The 20,759-nt window shown below is 48.2% G+C and overlaps 1 protein-coding gene across 2 annotated transcripts in view; it reads left to right on the top strand.

Moving 5' to 3' along the window:
• The window catches only part of NRG4 (neuregulin 4), a 252,899-nt gene that overhangs the window by 132,461 nt on the left and 99,679 nt on the right, over positions 1-20,759 (top strand). For both annotated transcript variants that reach the window (XM_078684633.1, XM_078684634.1), the window contains exon 4: positions 1,959-2,108. In XM_078684633.1, the coding sequence (XP_078540759.1) occupies positions 1,959-2,108 (150 nt within the window). The remainder of the gene's footprint in view (positions 1-1,958; positions 2,109-20,759) is intronic.

The raw sequence follows: 20,759 nt of genomic DNA, 5'->3' as shown, positions 1-20,759 counted from the left end.
TCATAGACACCAAACTCAAATTTTTGATCAGCTCCCAATAGGAAGATACACTTGTTAAATGTTACAAGGCAGCTCCAATATTAACCTATGGGAGAGCTAGGTCTTGCTGTAGTGAAAACCGCATTAAGCAGATTTTCACTACCAGTACATGTAAAACACAACAATACATATCCTAGCTTTTAAATATACTGCAACTTGCTCCCATGGTCCTTACATAGGGGTGCCTTACATGTAGTAAAAGGAAAGGCTTTGGCCTGACAAGTGGGTGCACTTGCCAGGTCGAAATGGCAGTTTAATACTGCATACGAAGACACTGCAGTGGCTGGCCTTAGACATGTTTGCATAGCTACTCATGGGGGTGGCACAATCAGTGCTGCAGGCCCACTAGGAGCATTTGATTTACAGGCCCTGGACACACACAGTGTACTGTACTAGGGACTTGCTAGTAAATCAAATATTCCAATTATGGAGTAATCAATTACCATTACCTTTTAGACAGGAAGCTTTTGCACATCTTCAGCTGTTTTCAAAATTAATGAATGGTAAGTGCAGTCATATTGGGTAAGGGGATGTCATTCCAGATTCTGGTTGTCTTCCTGTTGCCAGGTTTTTTCATTACTACACTTCTTTGTCTCCAGCCTGTTGTCCAGGCTGTTGATGTACTGACGGAAATCAGAGGTGTTGAGCTTGTCTGCCAGATAGATAGGGATGGTAGTTGTGATGGCTTTATAGATGAGGCAGATTGCCTTGAAGGCAGAACAGGCCTTCCAGGGGAGCCAGTGAAGATTCATTGTGGTGAACATGATGTGATCATAATTATTTAGGCGATTGATGACACATAGTGCAGCATGTAAGATCACCTTAAGGGAAGCCAGAATGAAACTTCGAAGTTCACAGAGGAGGGGACTGTCATCATCCAGATGTAAAACTACGAGGTCTTGAACATACGTTGGGAAGTCAATTTCTAGGAGGAATAGTTTCACTTTTTTTAGCAAAGAGAAAGTGAGAGAAAAAGCACCACATCGGTTTAGTTTTCTTGGTGATGGTGAACTTCTCCAGCACCTCGAGACCCTCACAGGTGATATGTTGCACTCTGTTAATGTCTGATTAATTGATTGATTGATTGATCACATTCTTTGAGGGTGAGACGAGTGTCCAGGGTGAATCAGACAGATTTGGCGTTACTTGAAGTTTGGGGTTCGATCCCATTACATTCATGTTGTTGAGTCAGGTTTGGACTACTTGTTGCGTGCTGTTCTTCTCGAACAGGAGGAATTCTTTTTTGGTGAGATTAAGTGTCAGGTAGATGCTAGATAACCAGATCGGGACGAAGTGCAGGCAATGAATGAGAAGTTGGATGTGTAGAGTGGAGGATACTTTTACGTAAAGTTGTGTGTTGTCAGCATATTAATGGATGTTGATGCTGTTACCGGTGAGTAGAGTTCCATGTAGTGGTTAAAGATGAAAGGAGACTCAGGCAGGGTTTTATGAATCACAAAAATATGAAAATTGACATAAATTGTAAGCGCATGTCTACGATGTTCAGATGTGTGCATTTGGTTTGTAATTCTGGCCCTATGTATACTAGAATAAATGAAGGAGGAGAAATTGCATATTCATGAAAGCTGTAGCAGCCACTGTTTCCAGACCTTCAGGTAAGGAACTTTTGTGGTCCTTAGTCTGCAAAAGGAAGCATGTAGGACAGTATATAAAAGGGAAAAAAGGGCTGCAGCCACCGGGGAAATGCAATAACCGTAGGCTCTCTTCATTCTCCTCCTTTCCAGTGTGCGAAGGCAAACAAATAAATAATAAACACTCAAAACTTCTACTCAACAAAATAATGGTATACTGATGCTTCATTCAGAGTTTCAATCAACTGTTCCAGGAATTAATCTGCATTGGCCAAGTCAATGTTGTTTTGAATATAACTTGTGCTCTTTCCTACTTTATTCCCTTAGATGTTCTGACAGCTTTACAGGAGCTCGTTGTCAAGAAACATTTCTACCAAGCAAGAAGGCTCAACCCAAAACTGCAACACTTACAAACGTCTTGGTGTTGGCCGTCGTCATAGGAGTGCTGTTCACAGCCGTCCTTTACTTCATTTGCAGGTAAATCAGATCTACATTCTTTATTGTTTGTTCTATTTCCCTAAGATGTGCCTCTATTAAGACTTACTGTGAAAGAATATGACTCAAGGGCATGGTATGTACAAATGGCCCGATTCACAAAAGTAATCTGAAACAAAATCCTAACTTTACGACTTTCGGTATTCATAGAAGGCATTTAGGAGTACTAACGTTAGGATTTTGTCTCAATCAATCTTAAGTTTTGGTCTTAAGTTAAACTTAAGACAAACTTCAGTTTAACTGACACAAAATCCTAGTCATAAAGTTAGGATTTTGTCTCAGTTAAACTTAAGTTTGTCTTAAGTTTAACTTAAGACCAAAACTTAATATTGACTGAGACAAAATCCTAACTTTAGTACTCCTAAATGCCTTCTGTGAATACCGAAAGTCGTTACGTTAGGATTTTGTCTCAGATTACTTTTGTGATTCGGGCCCTAAGAGTGTGAACAAATCAGGAGGTCAGAACCATCAATTGGAAAACAATGAATGGTGAGCCTTGAGTTAACCCGCCAGCAGTGAGCCACCCGAACTGCCTGTATGATTGTTACAGCCATAGATATGTCATATTTTTCATTGTAGAGAGTGCCTTGTGGATATGTTCCCGTGCATCATATATAGAGCATGCATGGGAATTGTCTGGAATACCTCCAGAAGCTTGTCGCCCCACTTAATCCCTGGTCATTCTCTAAATATCCAGAACAACTCTAACTTATCTCTGAACCTCTTTAGGAAAGGACCTGTCTTTTTCAACTGCGATGATATATCCACACAATTAGTCATTCGGAGCAAAACCCCATCGGTTCTGTCATTAATGGGGTTCATGTTCTTGATCTGTGCTGCCTGACTCCACAGACTTGAGATTTGAGTAGAAGGAAACATATTAGTGCTTTATAAAACAGAGAAAGTAAATAAATACAGAAGACTCACTTTATTTGTTTTTCTTCTGATATTGCGAACTGTATGTTGACATCCTTTAAATATAAAGTTTGAATACAATTTGCCCGTCTATGCCAGTTAGGCTTTAACTCTGCAGAAAAGATTTCCAAATAACCTCTGAAGTTCCATTTTATTTGAATCGTAAACGGTGCATGGTGATTAAAGCTCAATATATATATCTATATGTCCTTCTAAGATTCTGTAGTTCTAAATGTGACGTAGGTTACCTAGTGACTCCTCTTCACAGAAGTTGTCTGGCCTTCCATGTCATTGTGCCATGTCTCTGATCCCACTATCTCTAGATCAATGTACACTAGTGAGCCTCTTCTGTAGAAGTCTTTATTGTACAAACGAGGTTCTGCTAGAAGTAGGTCAGTCTCATGGTTGCAAATCATTGTGCTTAACCTATTTAACTATATTTTCTTCTTTTGTAATGGTTATTTTTCCATTCATAAATGTGGAACGTGACAACAGCATTTGATTCTGTAAATAGGGGGCTCCTCAAGTGAACCTTAGCCTTCTATGAGTCGCCATAAATCTTCATTACAATAACTCAGTCGTGTGCTAGATATTGACATAAGAACTGAACTGTTCCCCAGTGAAATTACTGGAAAGGGGGGTTCAATAGGGTTATTTGTTGGCACTGATGTTGTTTCTCCCCTTTATAAATGGGCTAAAGAGGTGCCTTATCAGATCTGAATCAGATGTGGGGCGTGAATCTTCTGATATTATTTGCTCCTTGCTAAAATCCACTTTCTGAAGCGGGGAAGCCTGGCTCAACCAGTTACAAAAGTTACCAGTGGAATCGGGAATTCAGTGTGAGAGAAAACCTCACTCTCAATGGCTTCCCCCTTACGTTTTACTGAAAATATCTGGCAAAATGTGCAGTGGAGTACTGCCTGAATATGGATAATTACCAGGGGCGAGTCGAGTGCAAGGGCACCAATATTTTCAAAAGTACTGCATCTGCAGTTCTCATTCAGATGGACTGAGCGCCCAAGTGTTTTTCAGCTCATGTTGTTACATTTTGAAGATTTTAGTATCCAAAGACATTTATGAATTAACTTCTCCAAGTCAAAGATTATTACTGTAGGCAGAGGGGATGCAAGTTAATTACACTTAAGTAATGGCTCGATTGAGGATGTCTAGTTTTATGGCTATCTTGGATTTATGGATCATATCACCAGAGTTAAACATATTGAAAAACAACCCAATAAGTGTTCCAATCTAATGCAGGTATTCTAGCTTTTCATTGTAGCATAGCTGCTTACCTAAATGATGCTGAAATGAAAGTTTATTGTGAGAATCTGGTAACAAATCTGGCATATTTGCAGGACATCTGGGTCTTCAATGTAAGCAGACATATTAAGATAACACAAAATACTTTCTTTGAAGAGCTTGTGACAGCTTCAATCTAGTACAAGTAACATGATGGTAACATTGAAGGACAGGAGAGGGTGTTTGCGGGCATCAGTGGGGGAACTACAGCGTCCAGTAGCCCTCGCCTGGTGTGACCACCCACAGTGCAGCTGTGACCAGGAGGTGCTGCTTTCCCGCAGTGTGGGATGTGTCCGGACGAGGCTGGGGGGTGTGATGTCTTGGCCCTGGAATACCTCCCCTAGAAGTAAGTGGTCTGCCTCAATCGGGAACGCTGAGCCTGGATGGGCCTCCTTGATCTTCCTTGGCTTGCATTGACTTTACCACGTATACTTTGTTGCCTCAACTACTCGGCGTGTTTGCAGCTTTCTCCTACGAGTGGGTATCTATCACCTTGAAGACAGTGAGTGCCAAGTCAGCTATTGGTATGAACCATACTACTATTGATTCCGTTCTTGCCAGAGCAGTCGAAACCATCTTCATAGGATTTGACCTGGAGGAACATCGTCTGTCTCTGGGTCTCAATGGCCCTGTTGGATTTCCAGATGAAGTTGGTGAGGGCGCTGGCAATTCAAGCTGTGAATATTTGTAAAGGCCTGCCTCTACCTTGGTCCTGGACAAGCCCTCCCCTGGGTATTCCTCCTCCCAGCCTATTGCTGCACTTCCTTCCACAGCTCCTCCATAGTTGGTTTGTTCACCTGCAGCGAAACGCGAGCGAAAGAGTCCGCGAGGTACTGAAGTTCCTCACAGCCAGTCTGGCTCTGTTACCTCACCCCTTCCTCTTGATAACTCTTTGTGGGCTCATGTCTTCCATAAATTGGCAGCTACTGTTAAAAATCTTCTTTTACCACTCTGAGAGAAGTTGGACAAGTTGCGACTGTAGTCGGGCAGATTCTTGCTTTATGACAGAAACAGCAAAAGCCTTCTGTGACAGAGCCTTCACTTTTGTCTAGGATTCCTGCAATATGAGTAGTCAATCGGCCACTGTTTGTGTCACATTCAGTTCCCCCATTAGCTGCTGTGGGTTCATGTATATCCGACACTTCTTTCACCCGTGCAGACGTGGGCATTGTAACCAGCCGCTCGGGATCCAGCAAACGCACATCTCAGGTGACCCATGCGCAACGTACTGTGTCCTTGCTGCCGATACCTTCCACCTGCTTGCTGCCCTTACACTGGGGTTTTAGCTGGCATCCCCCATTGTCATAGGCTGCTCTGGAGGCTACTGGCCGGCTTCGCAATAAGGTGTGCCACTGGCTTGCCAATTATTCCATTGTCTACACTAAGGACCATAAGAACATACTGATGGTGCGCTGTGTGGCACGTATTGTGCCTACTACCAAGACAATACAAGGGGGCTGTGTGATACTGAATTTTATGGATCTTGCTTTGGTTAAAACTATTTTCTTTTTGGGGGCCCCGGGCCGACTTACTGCCAGGAACATCAGTATTCTACTACTGGGTTCTTGTCAGACCCCTTTATCTGCACCAAAACACTTCACCACCGCAAGGCTTGGCAGGTAATAGTTTCCCAGAGGGTAGCCACATTTTATGAAAGAACTGGTTTGCACCTTTAATGGATATAAATGAGTTGTATGGACTTAGATCGACTGAAAGGTGCTCTCGATGTTCTTGATGGGAATCGTACTGTGTGATCTGCCCGCTCTGATTGGGCCGAGTGGGTCCATAAGTAGCCATAGGCCTGATAGCACACATTTTGCTACAGTAATGAACACTAGTACAAATGTGCAGGCCCTCCTCGGGCCATTTGCCTTCAGTCACCTCCCTTGTCAGCCAATGGGCAACCTGTAGCCGCCTCCGAGAGCGCAGCCTTGGGAACAGGTCAGGACGTAGGAGGGGTTTCCCAAGGCAACTCTTTTACCTTTATTAGTTGGAATGTGACAGGTCTTAAAGATAAAGTGACAAATCTTGAATGGGTAGCCTTCATCGGAAAATATGACCTGGTTGCTATGCAGGAGTACTGGGCTAGCTCCCCCATTGTGTGCAAAGGTTTCTCTTGCTATTCAGTCTCTGCGGAGGCCTCCTCTCATGAGAGGGCCAGGGATGGCCTTGCCATTTTGGTTAGTCTGTACCTCAGGATAGGTGTGTTAATAGTGGACACAGCTAGTCATCGTATCAAACCCTGTACATAAGAGAGAGTCGCAGTGCCTTCTGTTTTTATGTAGTCCATTTTTATAATAATGATTTTTCTAGTTCTTATTCTTGTTTGTTTGAGGATTTGTTTGCTTTTATTTTAAGCCTTGAAATTTGAAGTGCATGCTCAGCAGCTGAATGCCAAACTGGGGGATGGGATTGTGAAACTAGGTTGTGTGAGTTCCGTCACTATGTGTGCACCTGGGGACACTGGGTGGGCCGAGCTGAGGAGGCTCATTGCCATGTCGGACGTAGTAGATATTATGAGGTATTTTCGGCACTCTGGGCCCTGCAAACAAACATACATGGGATGGGGGTGGGGTTGGGTCAATGACTACATCTTCACCTCCAGTCAATTAGTGCAGTGATGTTTAGCTAGCGAGGTAGTTAAACCCAGTGGGACAATCATAATGCACTTTTGATTGTTGGGGCTTTGCCTCTGAGCGATGGTCCTCCCCCAATGCGTAATCTAATCAATAAACATTCCGCGGATAAACTGAATGTGGTATGACATCTTAAAGATCTTTAGGCCACATTTTGTGTCTTACTTAAAAAGGATTTGTCTTCTTTTCTGGGCTCCTTAAGTAATGATTCAGGGGAAGCTCTTATGAGTCTCCATCATGGGTCATATTTTGAAACCAGCTGTGTCCAAGACAGAGGATCTACGCTGGTTTGATGCTAGCTGCTCTGTGGTTAATCATCATTTTAGGCATACTCTGTCCTGGATACCCAGAGATGTTGGGGCAGTTAGAGCAGCAATGCTAGCTTACAACCTTGCTCTCAAGGAGAGGAAGTATGCCTTGTTCCAAAGGCACTGAGAAACTCTCGATATTCCAGCCACGCATAATTGTAGTAAGGAATTTGTGACACAGTTAATCGCCTTTGGCATTATGATGCCCCCCAAATCATCTTCTGATGGGTAATATCTCAGGTCAGGATTGGGTTAGGCATTTTACCGCAACCGACTCCTTTCGCTCTTCCTGCCACTTCAGGTTTCCCTTCAGGAAGTTGAGAAAGCATTTCAATTTAGGCCAAATGGTAAGGCTCCAGGCCCAATGAACCGCTATGTACCTTTTAAAATGTAACTTGGATTTTTGGTCCTCCCTGTTGGTAAATCTTTTTTAACAGCTCCCTGTGTACCCGTGTGCTGGAGTCCTGGACTTTATCCACCATAGTTCCTACTTTCAACAAGCATTTACAATGCAATGGTCTCGGCATCATTAAAGGTAGAGCTATTGGCATTGCTCATGACATTTTTTTTTCTTTAAATCATAAATAAATGGCATTGTCATTTACATTGTCAATACACACCACTCTGCACTCAACTGCACTCACCTGCACTGCACTCAACTGCACTCACCAGCACTGCACTGCACTCACCTGCACTCACCTGCATTGCACTCACCTGCACTGCACTCAACTGCACTCACCTGCACTGCACTCACCTGCACTGCACTGCACTCACCTGCACCGCACTGCACTCGCCTGCACTGCACTCACCTGCACTGCACTGTACTGCACTCACCTGCACTGCACTCACCTGCACTGCACTGCACTCACCTGCACTGCACTCACCTGCACTGCACTCACCTGCACTCACCTGCACAGCACTGCACTCACCTGCACTGCACTGCACTCACCTGCACTGCACTCACTTGCACTGCACTGCACTCACCTGCACTGCACTCACCTGCACTGCACTCACCTGCACTGCACTGCACTCACCTGCACTGCACTGCACTCACCTGCACTGCACTGCACTCACCTGCACTGCACTCACCTGCACTGCACTCACCTGCACTGCACTGCACTCACCTGCACTGCACTGCACTCACCTGCACTGCACTCACCTGCACTCACCTGCACTGCACTCACCTGCACTGCACTGCACTCACCTGCACTGCACGCACTCGCCTGCACTGCACTCACCTGCACTGCACTGCACTCACCTGCACTGCACTGCACTCACCTGCACTGCACTCACCTGCACTGCACTGCACTCACCTGCACTGCACTCACCTGCACTGCACTCACCTGCACTGCACTGCACTCACCTGCACTGCACTCACCTGCACTGCACTCACCTGCACTGCACTCACCTGCACTGCACTGCACTCACCTGCACTGCACTCACCTGCACTCCACTGCACTCCACTGCACTCACCTGCACTGCACTGCACTCACCTGCACTGCACTCACCTGCACTGCACTCACCTGCACTGCACTCACCTGCACTGCACTGCACTCACCTGCACTGCACTCACCTGCACTGCAAACACCTGCACTGCACTGCACTCACCTGCACTGCACTGCACTCACCTGCTCTGCACTCACCTGCACTGCACTCACCTGCACTGCACTCACCTGCACTGCACTCCACTGCACTGCATTGCACTGCACTCACCTGCACTGTGCTCGCATGCACTGCACTGCACTCGCATGCACTGCACTGCACTGCACTCACCTGCACTCACCTGCACTCCACTACACTCACCTGCACTGCACTCACCTGCACTGTACTCACCTGCACTGCACTCACCTGCACTGCACTGCACTCACCTGCACTGCACTGCACTCACCTGCACTGCACTCACCTGCACTGCACTGCACTCACCTGCACACACCTGCACTGCACACACCTGCACTGCACACACTGCACTGCACTCACCTGCACTGCACTCACCTGCACTGCACTCACCTGCACTACACTCACCTGCACTGCACTCACCTGCACTGCACTCACCTGCACTGCACTCACCTGCACTGCACTCACCTGCACTGCACTCACCTGCACTGCACTCACCTGCACTGCACTCACCTGCACTGCACTCACCTGCACTGCACTCCACTGCACTCCACTGCACTCCACTCACCTGCACAGCACTCACCTGCACTGCACTGCACTCGCATGCACTGCACTGCACTGCACTCACCTGCACTGCACTCACCTGCACTCCACTGCACTGCACTGCACTCACCTGCACTGCACTCACCTGCACTGCACTCACCTGCACTGCACTCACCTGCACTGCACTCACCTGCACTGCACTGCACTCACCTGCACTGCACTCACCTGCACTGCACTGCACTCACCTGAACTGCACTGCACTCACCTGCACTGCACTGCACTGCACTCACCTGCACACACCTGCACTGCACACACCTGCACTGCACACACTGCACTGCACTCACCTGCACTGCACTCACCTGCACTGCACTCACCTGCACTGCACTGCACTCACCTGCACTGCACTCACCTGCACTCCACTGCACTCACCTGCACTGCACTCACCTGCACTGCACTCACCTGCACTGCACTGCACTCACCTGCACTGCACTCACCTGCACTGCACTCACCTGCACTGCACTCACCTGCACTGCACTGCACTCAACTGCACTCACCTGCACTGCACTCACCTGCACTACACTGCACTCACCTGCACTGCACTGCACTCGCCTGCACTGCACTCACCTGCACTGCACTGCACTTCACTCACCTGCACTGCACTCACCTGCACTGCACTGCACTCAGCTGCACTGCACTCACCTGCACTGCACTGCACTCACCTGCACTCACCTGCACTGCACTGCACTCACCTGCACTGCACTGCACTCACCTGCACTGCACTCACCTGCACTGCACTCACCTGCACTGCACTCACCTGCACTGCACTCACCTGCACTGCACTCACCTGCACTGCACTGCACTCACCTGCACTGCACTCACCTGCACTGCACTGCACTCACATGCACTGCACTGCACTCGCCTGCACTGCACTCACCTGCACTGCACTGCACTCACCTGCACTGCACTCACCTGCACTCCACTGCTTTCCACTGCACTGCTTTCCACTGCACTGCACTCACCTGCACTGCACTCCACTCACCTGCACTGCACTGCACTCACCTGCACTGCACTGCACTCACCTGCACTGCACTCACCTGCACTGCACTGCACTCGCATGCACTGCACTGCACTGCACTGCACTCACCTGCACTGCACTCACCTGCACTCCACTGCACTGCACTGCACTCGCCTGCACTGCACTCGCCTGCACTGCACTGCACTGACCTGCACTGCACTGACCTGCACTGCACTCACCTGCACTGCACTCACCTGCACTGCACTCCACTCACCTGCACTGCACTCACCTGCACACACCTGCACTGCACACACCTGCACTGCACACACCTGCACTGCACTCACCTGCACTGCACTGCACTCACCTGCACTGCACTGCACTCACCTGCACTGCACTCACCTGCACTGCACTGCACTCACCTGCACTGCACTCACCTGCACTGCACTCACCTGCACTGCACTCACCTGCACTGCACTCACCTGCACTCACCTGCACTCACCTGCACTCACCTGCACTCACCTGCACTCACCTGCACTCCACTGCACTCACCTGCACTCCACTGCACTCACCTGCACTCCACTGCACTCACCTGCACTGCACTGCACTCACCTGCACTGCACTCACCTGCACTGCACTCACCTGCACTGCACTGCACTCACCTGCACTGCACATACCTGCACTGCACTGCACTCTGCACTCACTACTCTGCACTCACTACTCTGCACTCACTACTCTGCACTCTGCACTCACTACTCTGCACTCTGCACTCACTACTCTGCACTCTGCACTCACTACTCTGCACTCACTACTCTGCACTCACTTCTCTGCACTCACTTCTCTGCACTCACTTCTCTGCACTCACTTCTCTGCACTCACTTCTCTGCACTCTGCACTCACTACTCACTACTCTGCACTCACTACTCTGCACTCACTACTCTGCACTCACTACTCACTAATCTGCACTCACTACTCACTACTCTGCACTCACTACTCACTACTCTGCACTCTGCACTCACTACTCTGCACTCACTACTCACTACTCTGCACTCACTACTCTGCACTCACTACTCTGCACTCACTACTCTGCACTCACTACTCTGCACTCACTACTCACTACTCTGCACTCACTACTCACTACTCTGCACTCACTACTCTGCATTCTGCACTCACTACTCTGCACTCACTACTCTGCACTCACTACTCACTACTCTGCACTCACTACTTACTACTCTGCACTCACTACTCTGCACTCACTACTCTGCACTCACTACTCACTACTCTGCACTCTGCACTCACTACTCTGCACTCACTACTCTGCACTCACTACTCACTACTCTGCACTCACTACTCTGCACTCACTACTCACTACTCACTACTCTGCACTCACTACTCACTACTCTGCACTCACTACTCTGCACTCACTACTCACTACTCTGCACTCACTACTCACTACTCTGCACTCACTACTCACTACTTTGCACTCACTACTCTGCATTCTGCACTCACTACTCTGCACTCACTACTCTGCACTCACTACTCTGCACCCACTACTCTGCACTCACTACTCAGCACTCACTACTCTGCACTCACTACTCTGCACTCACTACTCACTACTCTGCACTCTGCACTCACTACTCTGCACTCACTACTCACTACTCTGCACTCACTACTCACTACTCTGCACTCACTACTCACTACTCTGCACTCACTACTCACTACTCTGCACTCACTACTCACTACTCACTACTCTGCACTCACTACTCTGCACTCACTACTCACTACTCTGCACTCACTACTCTGCACTCACTACTCTGCACTCACTACTCACTACTCTGCACTCACTACTCTGCACTCACTACTCACTACTCAGCACTCACTACTCTGCACTCACTACTCTGCACTCACTACTCTGCGCACTCACTACTCTGCGCACTCACTACTCTGCGCACTCACTCTGCGCACTCACTCCTCTGCGCACTCACTCCTCTGCGCACTCACTACTCTGCGCACTCACTACTCTGCACTCACACTCTGCACTCACACTCTGCACTCACACTCTGCACTCACACTCTGCACTCACTATGCACTCTGCACACTCACTCTGCACTGTGCACACCACTGATATCATGGAATCTTCCACCACACTTTCTAAAACTCTATAGTCCGAAGCATAATAGGCACAGAACCAAAAGAAGGGTAGACATTGCTTAAAATAATCTTATTGTATTTATGAGAAGCAAAAGCGAGACTGTGAAATGTGCTGAATATCAGTTTGTTACGAATCAACAGAGTGGAGTTAGAGAACCAAGAAATAGTAATTTAGAATCCGGGTTAGAAGGAGTAGTAATCACAAGCTGAGGATCAACGGGCGCGAAACAGCGTGGTGGGCGCGCAGGAGACGCAGCGTGAGCGTGCACATCAGCTGAAGATCGCCGAGAAGACACCGAGTCTGCCTGCTGCCGGGACTGACCCGCTGCAGAGGGAAAGAGCCCGGTGAGTGGGGGTAGAGAGGGGGGGGCGGCAGAGAGGGAGTGGGCAGAGAGGGAGGGTGTGTGTGTGTGTGTGTGTGTGTGTGTGTGCGTGCGTGTGTCTGTCTGTGTGTGTCTGGTGTGTGCCTGCCTGCCTGCCTTTGTGTGTGCGCGTCCACAGACCCTGGTCGGCTCGTGCACCGCTCTGTACTCCCTTGCGAGCTTACTCGGCGACAATAGTTCTCGTTGCCGAGACCTAAAAAGGGGGACAGAGGGTCACCTATCTGCTGTAGGCCCATCTCCCTCATTGATGGTTTTGTGAAGGTTTTATGAAGGATTGTCTTTAATCACCTTCAGGCTTGGGCTAATGATAACAACATTCTGTCTCCTTGTTAGGTTGGCTTCCGTCCTGGGTAAGGTACAGTAGAGCAATGCCTGAAGTGTAAAAAGGCAGAACCGAAGTCGACCAAGAACCCTTCAGTATTTGCCCGGCGTTAGCCGCTTCTTATATCATTCAATATTACCAAACAAAGAGGCAGGCGCTGGGGGCTGAAGGCAGGAAACAGGAGTTTATTCCGACGGAATCAGAACACGTCAAATCAGACAACAGGGTATCTTCTCGAGGTGCTCTAACCGCATCTCTGAGGCCTGGCCTCTTATACACAAGTTTATGGCTTTATTACATTTATGACATCCGTGGTATTGCTTTGAAGTACGAAAAAGGCATCTTTGGAATCCCCGGTTCAGGCCCGTTCTCACACATATCTACAGTAGGGGTCCCCACCCAAATCTCAGCATGATGGCTATCGCGCAGCTGGACATTCCGCTGGGAACAGGAATGCGGGCGATCGGTCGGATCTAGGGGTGTGAAGGCATTGATTAATCCCCGCTCCTTTGATGTGAGGCGAGGTCCTACTGTAGGGGGCAATAAACTGCATCTGTTGGGCTAGGTGATGGCCTGGGATCAGGCCGGACAATCGGGTAGGGAGGAAGAGGTTATCAAAAGGGCCTGTTCTATGAATGAGATGAAAGAGTGAGGGGGTGCAGCACGGGATGTGGCTCGGAGACAGGGTCGAGCTGGAGGTGCGTTTATGGCCCAAGTAGGAGAGACCGGGGGCTGTCGGGGCGCGGGGGGGATGCTTGCGAGGCCGGTGAGTGAGGGGGAGAGAGACGCGCAGGCTATTGGCAGTGGCCAGAAAGGCTATGGCACACAAAATGGCTGCCACTTACGTGCATGAAGGGGCCTAAAAAGGGACAAGATGGCGTGGCCACTGTTTCACGATTTTCACTTTACTTTCAACAGTGGCTGTGGTGAACATAAATGAACGCCGCCTATGTATACCTAATTTAGTCATTTTCCACAGTCCCCAGTTTTTATCATAAGTTAGTTAATTTCTGTTCATGTCACAGGTGAGGATGTGCAAGCTGACATTAGTTTATACAATTCGCTTTGGTAGCCCATATGCATTACAGGCAGATGGAAATAATTCTGCTATCAATGCTGACAGACTCGTACATAACCATGTGTAGTCAAGGTGATAGGCGAGGAGGCAGTGCATACAAAATTAAATTAGCTGTGTCATACATTAGACCTGGAGATGGGGACATTACTTAGATGATGTAGGGAACTCGTTTGAATACAAACATGATGTTATACAAAAAAATTTCTGGCAGAATAAGGGCTATTAAGTACATTACTTGAGGTCTGGACTCCGTGGGGATCAAAACTAGACAGCATGTTCACGTGTATGACTGGTGTTCTATAATCATCACGATACAGAGTTGACGCTTTCTTAGTTATCCATGTACAGTTGAAAGTGACCGATGTAAGGTTTCGAAAGCTCAATTGGGTGATAATCAATACAAAGTGGTTGGGAGAGGAATTCAACTTAATACAAGTGACAGTCAAGGGGTGGTAATGTTCAAAAAAAGGTTCTTCTTTCCAGTGTCTTATTACAGCGAGCCATCACTGGTAGGCTCTCATTGTTCTTCCTCCTTTTTTTTTTTTTTTTTGTCGGCACTGTTGAGCACCGGCGGTGGAGCTATGCGTCCAGCTCTAATCCAGATTTCGCGTTGCAGGGTGTGGCCATTCTTTGCTCTCGGACCACAGTCCTGATTGTCCTGCTCCTAACTGATCTATCATAGGTACTTTAGGCGGAGTACCCGCATTCCGTTCTTCTTTCGTGACAAACCCTATTCTATCTTTGTGCTGTGTTTCTTCTTGAAGTCAAGTTAAAAAAAAACTCCATATGGAAAGAGGGGGGGGGATGGGGGCGTGCTTTGGGAGGCCGAGGGAAGAGAGGGTGGAGCGGGATCAGCTCTGAAACGGACCAAGGAGGGCAGAAATCTCAAGCAAGTGGGCCCATCAATCGGGCTCAATTGGGCTGGGCCTTCGGCACGAGCTGGTCAACATGCAGGGGCTTCTGGACAGCCCTTCTTTCTTTCATTTTCCATGTTGAGAATGGTGCCTTGTCCCGCATCTCTTTGCTCTGTGGCTCCGCCTTGGTCGAGGTCATAGATGTTCCCAGATCTGCAGCCAGGCTGTGCGTCACGTCCGGCCCCTCTCCTCCGACGACTGCATGTTATCTTTAAATAAGTACAAAAACAAGTCTTAGAGAACTGGCAGGGGAAGACGTTCACATACTTCAATTTCTCTCCCAACCCCAAGTAGTTGGGGAAACGTTTATCGGTCACCATAGGGTGGATGTTTATTAGTCCTTACATCGGGGTATGCTATTAACTCATGAATCATTGCTGCGGTGCAGGTTTGCAGGCATTTTTACTATTTTCCATCATCATGTCTGTTTGGTGTTTATTCCTGTTACATTCGCTAACGTGATTTATCTTTAAAAACAAGGTCATCAGCTACACTCTTTAAGGTTTTCTGGGATGGCTGGTACAGAACTGGGACCATTCTGGAAAAACGGGGACATTTCGGACACTCTACTTTTGTGCAATGGGTGGTGGTAATCTGAATGATGAAGGCGGTGTTACTAAAGCACCAAAAAACCCACTGACATATAGTTCCCTTTTAAGGGCCAGATTAGGGGACATCAGTCGTCTTACCTGTCCTTTCTTTCTCAGCCAATTAAGTTCCATCATTTTACAGAAAGGAGAGGTAGTAATATGGCAAGATACGATCGTTTTGTTTCTGTCAATTTGTTCAAACACTGTCGTGTTCAAAGCCAATTATACATGTACCGGCTAGGTACAGTGTCGTCATTTATTCAAAAGGGAGCAAGGGAGCCCTCAGAGGCAGAGAGCGTCGTGTGAACCAAATAGGCTATTAGTACACGTACAACATAAAGAGAGAGAGAGAGGAGAGACGTGCATAATAATAGGCTATTCAGTGCACACACACATAGAACAGTACGGGTCAGTTTTACGTGTAAAAACACAAGCTGAGGGAAAACATAAATTCCTAGTTTACGTACACACAAATACCAGATAGGGCGCGACAGTACATACATCAAGTACGAAAACCTAAGACAAGACACAGAGCTATTTTGGGCAAAAGGACTTTGTCATGCGTGTTGCGTATTCCCAGTATTCCCTTTAATTCATTTGGGGGTCGAGCTCTTTTTATTCTCCTTCCTTCCTAATAGTAGACAATTTTTGTTGGTAACCTCGTTTCAAAAATACTTACTCCTTTTTAATTGGTCGGACACTAGTCCAGACGTGCTTATACTCACGGTGGGGTCATCCAACATCTAGCAAATGATGATGATAATGGTACAATTCCATTTTTTCTATGAGGATGGAAGAAGAAGGGGTAAATCTAAAACATGACAATGTCCCTAATTTCTGGGCTGAGTGGGATTTTGGATGAACCCCGACCCGGGGTACTCCTAACTTCTCTTATTTAGTCAGCGCATAAATTAACTCACTGGTGTGCATTATTTTGGGTATACATTTGGGATATCGGTTGGGGTCGGGTTCGTTGTACTGTAGTAACCCTTCAAGTCTCTGGTGTAGGCCACTCTCCCATTTACTAGCTCCGGAGAGAGAGTCGCCTCTAATTAAGGAATGTGCTATACTCTTATTCGTCTTTCACATGCAGGTACCATGTTCGAGCTTAATTTTCCTAGCCCATTAACCGTTCGATCAACACCTCAGTCATACAAAAAGCATTCTTTTGTCAACCCAGACGTGTGCCACACATAAGCATTCATACGGCACAAACCAGGGCCCATGCGCACATTCATACCATACAAATTTTTCACGCTCCCAGAGATAGCTCCTGTATACAATGTACCATCTCACAGAGCTAGCCTATTTTTCTTTTTGCGTGGAACACGGTGCGTTTTAGGTCTTCTACATACTTCGGCTGAAATTCCGATATTAACCTGCAGAAAAAGAAAAGAGGGGGAGGGGGCAGCGTTCAAAGCACATCAGCGCGCATAAACATGAAAATGTTTTTACCTGACTTATCTCTTTGGGATGCAGTACCTTGCATCTCGGCATTGAAGCCCAGAGGAACTGGTAGTGCGGCAAAGACAACCGATGATAGGCTGTTTATTACATAGAGCGCTCGAGGGTGGTAGTACAGACCGCATGTAGGAAAGGGTCAAAGGCCAGGGGTATTCAGTATAAGGTATGGGGGGGTGACGGAGTCATGTTTTCATTTGAAGGGAAGAAATGGTTTACAGTGGTATAGGGTCGTTCCTAGTCGCAGAGCATGGAAACTATTGGGGGGTGGCAAGTTTCACTGAGGGCTTTCGTGCCTTCAATAGCATGCGTTTTGACTAACGTTAGACTTGAGGGCATTCCTCTGGTGAGTTTTAGGAGCGTTTAAGAACTCCTCTGATACACGGGGTGGGTAAAACAAGGATTATGATGTTCAGGATTCCGAGGACCAGAATGCGCTTGGGGTTCATCACTAACAATACTTCGGGTCAATGTACTTCTTCGGGGAATTTACAACTGTAGTGTAATTAAAGATTCCTAGTTTGAAAAAGGCGCGCTTTCGATCCACAAGGGGGCTGTGAGGTAAAAGAGGTCTGGTCTACTGTCCTATTCATAGATATATCTAAATATCAGGATCTCTACCTATTGCTTATGCTGCAGGAATGTAAAATACGACAGATCTTGACTATTCTTTTTGCATTATTTCTGTGTACTATGTCCTTTTAATTTTTCATAATCAAAATTGCTTCATTTTACTTGCCCTTTATTTATTTGAGGATAGTAGCCTTTATTCGAAAACCTACCAATCTAAGTGACTGTTATGATGCTAGTTCCATATATTTAAAACAACTTTATTTGTGAAGATGTCAGCATCCAAATACGGGCCTCCAACCATATAGGCCGGTCACGGAGCAGACAGGAAACGCATGAGGTAAGGAGAGATTACACTGTAGTATAGAAGTACATAACGGGCGAGCCATTTAATTAAAAAAACTAAACGTGACTAACGGTTGCAGGATCAGCGAAGGTTTAATTTTATAATTGGAAGTATAACAGGGTCAGTTACAATAAAATCGTCCATACGCACACCATGGGCAAATATCATGAGTAACATTACTTCGAAGCTTTAATAATACAATAATCAATAATGAATAACAAGCATTGGAAATGCAATAGGTCTCGCAATAGAATAGTTAGACATTTTTCTTTTTGCAAATGGAAGAGTGGCGTTGCGTGGATGAGTGGCGTTGCGTGGATGAGTGGCGTTGCGTGGATGAGTGGCGTTGCGTGGATGAGTGGCGTGTGTGAGTGGCGTTGCGTGTGTGAGTGGCGTTGCGTATGTGAGTGGCGTTGCGTATGTGAGTGGCGTAGCGTGTGTGAGTGGCGTTGCGTGTGTGAGTGGCGTTGCGTGTGTGAGTGGCGTTGCGTGTGTGAGTGGCGTTGCGTGTGTGAGTGGCGTTGCGTGTGTGAGTGGCGTTGCGTGGATGAGTGGGGTTGGAATGCAATAAGTATCGCATTAGAAAAGTTTTAGTTATTGGTCTTGTAAATGACATAATTTTTTTTTTTTTGCGATGTTAAAATTGCTATATTGATGGCTTTGTCATTTACAATGCCAATAGTTATAACGTTTGCAAATGTGACACCTATAGCATTTGGAATGCAACATGTTTAGTATTTACGTGACTTATATGGCAGCTCTGGTCGTTATGCTACATCTCTAGATAGTTTTATCTTCCGCAAATGTGACACCTATTGTAACACAATATGTGTTGTGAGGGTGAGTGAGGGTGAGGGGTTGAGGGTGAGGTGTTGAGGGTGAGGGGTTGAGGGTGAGGGAGGGTGAGTGAGGGTGAGGGGTTGAGGGTGAGGCGTTGAGGGTGAGTGAGGGTGAGGCTGAGGTGTTGAGGGTGAGTGAGGGTGAGGAGTTGAGGGTGAGTGAGGGTGAGGGTGAGTGAGTGTGAGGGGTTGAGGGTGAGTGAGGGTGAGGGTGAGTGAGGGTGAGGGGTTGAGGGTGAGTGAGGGTGAGTGTGAGTGAGGGTGAGTGAGTGTGAGTGAGGGTGAGGGTGAGTGAGGGTGAGGGTGAGGGAGGGTGAGTGAGGGCGAGGGTGAGTGAGGGTGAGTGAGGGTGAGGCTGAGGGGATGAGGGTGAGTGAGGGTGAGGGTGAGTGAGGGTGAGGGTGAGGGGTTGAGGGTGAGTGAGGCTGAGGGTGAGTGAGGGTGAGTGAGGGTGAGTGAGGGTGAGGGTGAGTGAGGGTGAGTGAGGGTGATTGAGGGTGATTGAGGGTGAGTGAGGGTGAGTGAGGGTGAGTGAGGGTGAGTGAGGGTGAGTGGTTGAGGCTGAGTGAGGGTGATTGAGGGTAAGGGGTTGAGGGTGAGTGAGGGTGAGGGGTTGAGGGTGAGGGGTTGAGGGTGAGTGAGGGTGAGTGAGGGGTTGAGGGTGAGGCGTTGAGGGTGAGTGAGGCTGAGGCTGAGGTGTTGAGGGTGAGTGAGGGTGAGGAGTTGAGGGTGAGTGAGGGTGAGTGAGTGTGAGGGGTTGAGGGTGAGTGAGGGTGAGGGGTTGAGGGTGAGTGAGGGTGAGGGTGAGTGAGGGTGAGGCTGAGGGGTTGAGGGTAAGTGAGGGTGAGTGAGGGTGAGGCTGAGGGGTTGAGGGTAAGTGAGCGTGAGTGAGAGTGAGGGTGAGTGAGGGGTTGAGGGTGAACGGTTGAGGGTGAGTGAGGGTGAGGTGTTGAGGGTGAGTGAGGGTGAGGGGTTGAGAGTGAGTGAGGGTGAGGCGTTGAGGGTGAGTGAGGGTGAGGGGTTGAGGCTGAGTGAGGGTGAGGGGTTGAGGGTGAGTGAGGGTGAGGGTGAGTGAGGGTGAGGCCGAGGGGTTGAGGGTAAGTGAGGGTGAGTGAGGGTGAGTGTGGGTGAGGGTGAGTGAGGGTGAGTGAGGGTGAGGGGTTGAGGGTGAGTGAGGGTGAGGGGTTGAGGGTGAGTGAGGATGAGGGGTTGAGGGTGAGTGAGGGTGAGGGGTTGAGGCTGAGTGAGGGTGAGGGGTTGAGGGTGAGTGAGGGTGAGGGTGAGTGAGGGTGAGGCTGAGGGGTTGAGGGTAAGTGAGGGTGAGTGAGGGTGAGGCTGAGGGGTTGAGGGTAAGTGAGTGAGAGTGAGGGTGAGTGAGGGGTTGAGGGTCAACGGTTGAGGGTGAGTGAGGGTGAGGGTGAGGTGTTGAGGGTGAGTGAGGGTGAGGGGTTGAGAGTGAGTGAGGGTGAGGCGTTGAGGGTGAGTGAGGGTGAGGGTGAGTGTGGGTGAGGGTGAGTGAGGGTGAGTGAGGGTGAGGCTGAGTGAGGGTGAGGGGTTGAGGGTGGGTGAGGGGTTGAGGGTGAGTGAGGATGAGGGGTTGAGGGTGAGTGAGGGTGAGGGGTTGAGGCTGAGTGAGGGTGAGGGTGATTGAG

Source organism: Lissotriton helveticus, chromosome 3_2 (assembly GCF_964261635.1).
Source record: "Lissotriton helveticus chromosome 3_2, aLisHel1.1, whole genome shotgun sequence".
NCBI classification, from domain to species: domain Eukaryota; kingdom Metazoa; phylum Chordata; class Amphibia; order Caudata; family Salamandridae; genus Lissotriton; species Lissotriton helveticus.
Note: the sequence above shows the minus strand (reverse complement) of the source record. Positions and strands in the feature narration are given on the sequence as shown.